The 8577-nt window shown below is 37.7% G+C and overlaps 2 protein-coding genes across 3 annotated transcripts; both read left to right on the forward strand.

Moving 5' to 3' along the window:
* The first annotated feature begins 120 nt into the window (after positions 1 to 120).
* LOC104736189 (L-ascorbate oxidase) lies at positions 121 to 3092 on the forward strand. 2 transcript variants are annotated; one of them, XM_019234850.2, is made up of 4 exons: positions 121 to 540; positions 907 to 999; positions 1113 to 1514; positions 1946 to 3092. In XM_019234850.2, exons 1-4 carry the CDS (start codon positions 274 to 276, stop codon positions 2912 to 2914), a joined length of 1731 nt encoding a protein of 576 aa, XP_019090395.1. In that variant the 5' UTR covers positions 121 to 273; the 3' UTR covers positions 2915 to 3092. The 2 variants fall into 2 exon arrangements, with proteins under 2 accessions (XP_019090395.1, XP_010454432.1); XM_010456130.2 differs by having other exon boundaries at positions 191 to 540; positions 1108 to 1514.
* A 1023-nt stretch (positions 3093 to 4115) lies between these two features.
* Positions 4116 to 8577, forward strand: LOC104736191 (L-ascorbate oxidase). The gene is made up of 5 exons (XM_087481276.1): positions 4116 to 4758; positions 5352 to 5444; positions 5528 to 5740; positions 6098 to 6295; positions 7447 to 8577. Exons 1-5 carry the CDS (start codon positions 4507 to 4509, stop codon positions 8407 to 8409), a joined length of 1719 nt encoding a protein of 572 aa, XP_087337402.1. The 5' UTR covers positions 4116 to 4506; the 3' UTR covers positions 8410 to 8577.

Consider the following 8577-nt stretch of genomic DNA (forward strand, 5'->3'; position numbering starts at 1 on the left):
ACATTTTACATTCAAAAAAAAAAAAATAGCATGTATGATATTCGAAATTATTGGAGTCAGATTCATATCAACATATCATCATTAAATACTCCAGTATCCTCTATACGAAACTGCCAAGATACATGGCCCCAATATGTCCTGTATGATCTTGTCGTCTTTTCTTTTTCGCATGTACATACCTTCAATATTACTCTTTCAGACACTAACATAAATAAGCTACTTCATAGTTCACAGTATTCATTTAGGCATATAAGAGAAATAGTAAAAGATTCCATGGCCGTAACTATGTGGTGGCTACTATTACTAATTACGGTGGTTGTAGTGGCGTTTCACTCGGCGTCCGCCTCAGTAATAGAATCAACATGGGAGGTTGAATATAAGTACTGGTGGCCAGATTGTAAAGAAGGCATCGTTATGGCCATCAACGGCCAGTTTCCGGGGCCAACGATAGACGCCGTCGCCGGAGACACTGCCATCATCCACGTCGTTAACAAACTCTCAACCGAAGGCGTTGTTATCCATTGGCACGGCATACGTCAGGTTTTAAATCACTCTAACTTTTGTTCCTTCATATAAAAATTATATGCGTATGTAAATTAATGTCAGAAGAAAGCATAAACAAAAAGGTGACAAAGCAGCTTGTTCTGTAAAAATAAAATTATATGTTTAATTCTGTTACAAAGAATGATTTGTGATTATGGAGTAGATTAGGACTAACCCTTGATTCCACGTGTTTTTTAGCTACAGATCGTATTATGGAGTAGATTGGGACTAACCCCTGCATTATTATTTTGTAATTTTCGCAGAGCCACAATAGTACTATATATTATACTGTCTATGTGTCTAGCTAAAGTGTTTTTGTTTAACAAGGGGTTAACAAAATCTGATTTGTAAATCATGGAACAGTATGGGACGCCATGGGCAGATGGAGCAGCGGGTGTGACACAGTGTCCTATTAACCCTGGCGAAACTTTCACTTACAAGTTCATTGTCGATAAGGTTTTCTTACCTGTTCTGTTTTGTTTTTTTCTACTTTTTACTTTTTATTAAAAAGTAAATAAATTATCGAGGAATCAATAAAATGATGACCTTTTGGTTGGGATACAGTGCAGGCGGGAACACATTTCTACCATGGACACTATGGGATGCAGCGATCAGCGGGACTATACGGAATGTTGATAGTGAGATCACCCAAAGAGAGGTTACGTTACGATGGAGAGTTTAATCTGCTGCTTAGCGACTGGTGGCACCAAAGCATTCACGCGCAAGAACTCGCTCTTTCTTCTCGTCCTATGCGTTGGATCGGCGAACCACAAAGCTTGTTGATCAATGGAAGAGGACAGTTCAATTGCTCACAAGCGGCCTATTTTAACAAAGGAGGAGAAAAAGATGTGTGCACCTTTAAAGAAAATGACCAGTGTGCACCTCATACTCTACGGGTCGAGCCCAATAGAGTTTACCGTCTTAGAATCGCTAGCACCACTGCTCTTGCTTCCCTTAACTTGGCCGTTGAAGTAAATGTTTCATTCTTGCCTAATTTATTATAACTAACTATCTAGCATGTTTCAATTTTAGTTCAAGCATGTTTTGGTTCAAGACCTAGCATAACCACACTAAAATCGAATCTAATATTAAATTGATCCGGCATAACTTAATTAACTTATGGCTTGGAATTCGTTTGAATCATTTGATCGTTCTTTTAATTAACTTTACTATTTTTTTCCCCTAAAAAATTACTATCTGTTTTGACATTATGGATTCATGTGATGTGACTAGATTGAATTTGACATTATAGATTCATTTTGAAATGTATTTTAATTTGACAAATTTGGCATCAATGATGAGAAAAGTTAGCGTGCATATATTCTATACTTCAGAAAAGAACAATGCATATGCATTACACGTACTTAATGTCACACGTATGGTTTGATTGCGCACGTGACAGGGACATCAGTTAGTAGTAGTCGAAGCCGACGGCAACTACGTCGCACCGTTCACCGTCAACGACATCGACATTTACTCCGGCGAAACCTATTCCGTTCTTCTCAAAACCAACGCACTTCCATCAAAGAAGTACTGGATCTCCGTCGGCGTCCGTGGCCGAGAACCAAAAACACCTCAAGCACTCACCGTGTTAAATTACGTCAACGCCACCGACTCACGCCCGTCTCATCCACCACCGGTGACTCCCACGTGGAACGACACAGAACGTAGCAAAAGCTTCTCCAAAAAAATCTTCGCCGCTAAAGGATACCCAAAACCGCCGGAGAAATCGCACGACCAGCTCATCCTCCTCAACACGCAGAACCGATACGAAGACTACACGAAATGGTCCATCAACAACGTCTCGTTAACCGTACCGACGACGCCGTACCTCGGTTCAATCAGATACGGTTTAACATCTGCGTACGATTTAAAATCTCCGGCTAAGAAGTTCACGGCTGATGGTTACGATATCATGAAACCTCCGGCGAATCCTAACACCACGAAAGGTAGTGGGATCTACAGTTTCCCGCTAGGTATCGTCGTCGACGTGATTCTACAAAACGCTAACGTTTTGAAAGGTGTTGTCAGTGAGATGCACCCGTGGCATATACACGGTCACGATTTTTGGGTTTTGGGTTACGGAGATGGGAAATTTAAACCAGGGGTTGATGAGAAGACGTATAATTCGAAGAACCCTCCGTTACGGAACACGGTGGTTTTGTATCCGTATGGATGGACGGCGTTGAGGTTTGTAACGGATAATCCTGGGGTTTGGTTTTTTCATTGTCATAATGAACCGCATTTGCATATGGGTATGGGTGTGGTTTTCGCTGAGGGAGTAAACCGGATTGGTAAGATGGATATACCGGATGAGGCGCTTGGTTGTGGATTAACCAGGAAATGGCTCATGAACCGGGGACGTCCTTAGATGAACCGGTGCTCTTCTAATATAGTATGGTAACATTGTTATATCTCATGCGTGTGTGTGTGTTTTTCACTTGTGGGGGGTTGTTAATTTTTTTACTATATTGTTCTTAATTATTGTGGTGTTAGTATTGTGACGAGGATATATAAATATAATAATATCTAAGTGATAATGTGTGATATGATATAGTCGTAAATATTGAATTTTTATGGGCATACAAACTTTTCCACCGGTTAAGATAATTATTAGCCGCGCGAAAAGTATATTCGAAATAAAGAACATATCGCAGAGATAAAACAATACATGGTGTCATAAAAATAGTCTGAAGTATGAATTATTGTGGGTTGTGGCGCCATCCAAATTCGAAATTCTTAGGGATAATAATTCCTTTCCAGATCACAAAGGAAAAAAGATACTTCAAAAGCAAAAATATATTACATGTTAAATAGCAAATTTCACGAGGTTCTCGTGGGGATTTCGTCAATTCTTGTTTTTTCATCATTTCACTCATATGCACTTTACTAGAATTGAATTTAAATGTGATATAACATCATCGTTTCTGTAAATTATTACGATACAAATTTTTGTTATTAAATTTTGTTAGAACAGTTGTAAGAAAACAAAAAAAACAAAAAAATCGCCAAAATAAACACAGATTTACGTGGTTCACCATATTGCGTCCACAAACAAATGAAATTGATTTTTACTACTGGACCTGTACGAACTAATTGTGTAATGAGAACAAGTGATCCACTCTACACAAAACTCTAACCACCTCTCAGTTGGATTGGTCCCTACAAGTAAAAACGCCTTTTTAAGAAACATCCTTTAACAAGTCTCTTTGTAGTACTGTTGCTAGCCATAGGCCAGATTCAAAGCATATCAACAAATTTTCATAAAACTTGAAGCTTTCTTTAGAAAACTAACTATTATGTAAACATTGGCCATGCGATGAGGTTGGAGGAGGGGGAAAGACAAATGTTACCGTAGAAAGTTATAGAACGTGAATCGTGATGCCTGGTTGTAAAGTACTTGGTATCATTTTTAATTAGATACGGTCAATTATGCTGACAAAAAAGGTATAATATGATCGCATATTCGATAATTATAATCAAGATAAAAAAAAAGTATACAAAAGAAAGACGTCGTTTTTAATTTTGACATATACCTAAAATATATGTTTTTATGTGATAGTTAACTTTACGTACATGTTCAAAACTAGCAAGAAAGTGAGCTTGATAAAGTTGGCATTGTAAAGATTGTGAACGTGATCTCACCGTCTAAGACAAATTCAACCTTGTCACCCTAAAAACACGTAACATGAGATCACTACTACACCGAATCTTCTTGATATATTTTGATTGTTTACAAGATCACAACAATTATGTCCATTAACCTTGTGACCAATCTAAAACCCCAAAAATATGAAAGAAAAATAATTAAATCCTTTATTTTGACCCAAAAAAAACCCAATCTGTGGTTTTGCCCACTATCTCTAGCTTCCTCCTCTTTTCCTTTCTCCATCTATATATATATATATATATATAATACATGAGGAGCATACATCATCATTCACATTTCACATTCACAAGCCAATGGGTTTGTGGTGGATAGTGGTGGTGGTGGCTATCTTGGCTCACACGGCGTCTGCGGCCGTGAGAGAATATGATTGGGAGGTTGAGTACAAGTACTGGTGGCCGGACTGTAAAGAAGGCGCCGTCATGACCGTCAACGGTCAGTTTCCTGGCCCCACCATACAAGCCGTAGCCGGAGACACCATCGTCGTCCATCTCACCAACAAACTCATCACCGAAGGCCTTGTCATCCATTGGCATGGAATCCGTCAGGTTTTTTTTTTTTTTTTTTTTTTTTAATTACTAGAATCTTTAACCCGAAATCCAATCTAAATATAGATCTATATTATTGTGAATATTTTAAAACATTAGAAGAATGTTTATAAGGATGGATACACTAAGTGTCATCACTAGCTCAGATCATCACTCTCATATGAACATCGTTCAGATCTTATATTCTTTTGTTTTTTTCTCTGTCCTTAAGCTTAAGCATCAATAATTGTGTTCATCTTATAAAGTATTATAGATTGATTTGTCGTTAGGATGATAAAAGAAGAAAGAAAATGGGTGAGTTGCAGGAATAATGGATTTAGAAGCACATGCCATGCATGATCACTTTGTCTCTTCTCGATGCAAGCACTACATTCTACATCCCTTGAAAATATGACAACAGTTACAAATTAAGCAAGCTTAATAACTATAAAACTAATATTATTTTTTTCTATAAAATTTAATATAAATAAATTTGGTCTGACCTATGACACTACTTTATAACTTATCTTCTTTTGCTGCCTAATTCAGTGTAAAGTTTATAGTTCAAGATAAAGTAATTTGGTGAATTAACCAATTGTGGTTTGTGAACATAGTTGGGAAGTCCATGGGCAGATGGAGCAGCAGGAGTTACCCAATGTGCCATTAATCCTGGAGAGACTTTTACTTACAATTTCACTGTTGAGAAGGTAACTTCTTTTTCTTTCTCCTTATTGTAAAAAAAAAATTATATACTCCAAATAACAATTTTGGGAACAATGATACGGTGCAGCCGGGAACACACTTCTACCATGGACACTACGGCATGCAGAGATCAGCTGGGCTCTACGGATCGTTGATTGTGGATGTGGCTAAAGGACAGAAAGAGAGGCTGAGATACGATGGAGAGTTCAATCTCTTACTAAGTGACTGGTGGCATGAACCTATTCCATCCCAAGAACTCGGTCTTTCTTCCAAACCTATGCGCTGGATCGGTGAAGCTCAGGTTCACTTCTTTACTACTTTCATTTACTAAGACAATTTTTTTTTTTACCGAACTTTTCAAGATTTGAAAGTAGTTTTCTAAAAGTAGGTCCATTTTTCAATAGTGGAGATCGATTGAGATAAAAAAGCAAATAATACAGCTGGCATATTTGTTTCAATATTTCTTTTTTCTAAAGCAATTTTTTCGAATGTCAAAAATCATATTTCCTTTTTTAAAAGCCAATTGTTTCAACATTGGCTGGCAACTAAATTTTTTTCTACTAACGAAAATTATTACCTTTTGTGGTAAATGTTGAAATTATACATTTTTCTTGGATTTTTCTAATATTTGTTTTTTTTTCTTGGTGAAAATTTGAAGAGCATATTGATAAATGGGAGGGGACAATTCAATTGTTCATTGGCGGCACAGTTTAGCAACAGCACATCATTACCAATGTGCACGTTTAAAGAAGGTGACCAGTGCGCACCACAGAAACTCCACGTGGAACCTAACAAGATTTACCGAATCAGACTCTCCAGCACCACCGCTCTTGCCTCCCTCAACTTGGCTGTTCAGGTTTTATTTATTTTCATTTTATTTCTCTATTTATTTTCATTATTTATTACAAAAAAAAATATCAAATGAAAACGAATATCACCTAACTTTATAAACTTTATTAGCTATAAAACTAAAACATAACATATGATCTATTTCTATATGTTGACAAAATAATTTAATGGTTTTACATTTATAAGTCATGAGTCTTTTGGCAATTCCCGCACCCGACGACGCTATTTTCCTGGCTGGAAGTCAATAAAGATTGCCAATAAGTCTATAACTCACCAACAAAACTAGTAACAAAAGTGGGGGAGTTTTAGAAAATTAAAAGACTTATGATGGGCCATCCTAAGCTCTTTTGATAGTAAGACTATATAGACTACTACACTAGATTAATAGAATATGAGCTGGTGGTACTTAAAAGTGGAAAGTTGGTGATCTAGGACCACACTGAAAATTAGGCTATACTACTAAGTATGGTGTAAAAATTTGACACCACAAAATATAATTACATATGTATTGAGAATTTGAGATGTGTGCATGTTAAACCTTCCGTGGGGCGTGGGGGAGAGTGATGCTTCTTTAGAGTAGTCTCAATCAAATCAGTATGGTTAGATTGTCTTTATGTTAAAACACTGATCTTACTTCACACTACCTTTGACACCCAATCTCACGTCCACTTCACTATTTGCTACCCGGGAAAAGAGAAAAACTGTTATTCGGCTATTTTGTGTATAGATTATTTTATTGAAGTGAAACTTCAGTTTTTTTTTAGTTTTAGTAGTTCCTTAATACCAATTTGTGGAGCCTTAATTACAGTCATAAAATAATAATGAAAGATAGACAAATTAATTGTCATTTCTTCTACTAAAAATTTGTTTTGTCATCATTTTTTAAAATTTAATATTAAAAATTAAAATAAGTAAATTACTAGTTTATGTTAAGTGTCAACAATCTACAAGCATTCGGTTTCAAAACATGCAATGTGTGTTGTCGACAAAATCAAAAAAAAAAAAAAAAAAAAAGAACTAACAAAAAGAAGAATAATTTTATTCCTTTTGCTTTTGAAGTTTTGTTAAATGGGCCTATTACAAGGCCTAATTCTAAGTATCAGTCCAATAAGGTAAAACGTTCTGATCAAACGTGTGCTGTGATATTTACACGTGCAGGGACACAAGCTCGTGGTGGTAGAAGCTGACGGCAACTACGTTACGCCGTTCACCACCGAGGACATCGACATATATTCAGGCGAGAGCTACTCCGTACTTCTCACCACCGATCAAGACCCTTCGCAGAACTATTACATCTCCGTCGGCGTACGCGGCCGCAAACCAAACACAACTCAGGCGCTCACTATATTAAATTACGTAACAGCCCCTGCTTCGAAACTCCCTTCTTCTCCTCCGCCGGTGACTCCACGGTGGGACGATTTCGAACGGAGCAAAAATTTCTCGAAGAAGATCCTCTCGGCGATGGGATCACCACCGCCGCCGAAGAAATATCGAAAACGTTTGATCCTCCTCAACACACAGAACCTAATCGACGGGTACACGAAATGGGCGATCAACAACGTATCTCTAATGACTCCGGCGACTCCGTATCTCGGTTCGGTTAAATACAATTTAAAACTCGGATTTAACCGGAAATCGCCGCCTAAAAGTTACCGGTTCGATTACGATATTATGAACCCGCCGCCGTTTCCTAACACCACTACTGGTAACGGGATATACGTTTTCCCGTTTAACGTAACGGTGGACGTGATTTTGCAAAACTCAAACGTTTTGAAAGGTGTGGTCAGTGAGATACATCCGTGGCATCTTCACGGCCACGATTTCTGGGTTTTGGGTTACGGGGATGGGAAATTTAAACCGGGGGTCGATGAGAAGACTTATAATTTGAAGAACCCGCCGTTACGGAATACGGCGATTTTGTATCCGTATGGATGGACGGCGTTAAGGTTTGTGACGGATAATCCTGGGGTTTGGTTTTTTCATTGTCATATTGAACCGCATTTGCATATGGGTATGGGTGTGGTTTTCGCCGAGGGATTAAACCGGATTGGTAAGATACCTGATGAGGCTTTGGGTTGTGGTTTAACCAAGAAATTCCTCATGAACCGGCATAGGCGTTAGCAAAGTTGTTTTTTTGGCAGTGTTTTGAGTGTGTGTGCTTTTTGGTTGTGTGTTATGTATTTGTAAACCGAAGATTGGTTCATGTTAATGGTATAGTTGGTTAGTAGGTTGTAGTGAATTCTGATTTGGATTGGTTTAAGAAGGTTTACGTTATGTATGGTAAAGAAA

This window comes from Camelina sativa, chromosome 13 (genome assembly GCF_030686135.1).
Source record: "Camelina sativa cultivar CO46 ecotype springtype chromosome 13, ASM3068613v1".
Lineage (NCBI taxonomy): Eukaryota > Viridiplantae > Streptophyta > Magnoliopsida > Brassicales > Brassicaceae > Camelina > Camelina sativa.

Excerpts from the sequence above, each read along its gene's own strand:
- LOC104736189 (XM_019234850.2), top strand. The coding sequence starts at position 274 with ATGGCCGTAACTATGTGGTGGCTACTATTACTAATTACGGTGGTTGTA. Across the intron at positions 1,000-1,112 it reads ACAAGTTCATTGTCGATAAG|GCGGGAACACATTTCTACCA; the intron begins GTTTTCTTACCT and ends GATACAGTGCAG. Across the intron at positions 1,515-1,945 it reads CCCTTAACTTGGCCGTTGAA|GGACATCAGTTAGTAGTAGT; the intron begins GTAAATGTTTCA and ends CGCACGTGACAG.
- LOC104736191 (XM_087481276.1), top strand. The coding sequence starts at position 4,507 with ATGGGTTTGTGGTGGATAGTGGTGGTGGTGGCTATCTTGGCTCACACG. Across the intron at positions 4,759-5,351 it reads ATTGGCATGGAATCCGTCAG|TTGGGAAGTCCATGGGCAGA; the intron begins GTTTTTTTTTTT and ends TTGTGAACATAG. Across the intron at positions 5,445-5,527 it reads ACAATTTCACTGTTGAGAAG|CCGGGAACACACTTCTACCA; the intron begins GTAACTTCTTTT and ends GATACGGTGCAG.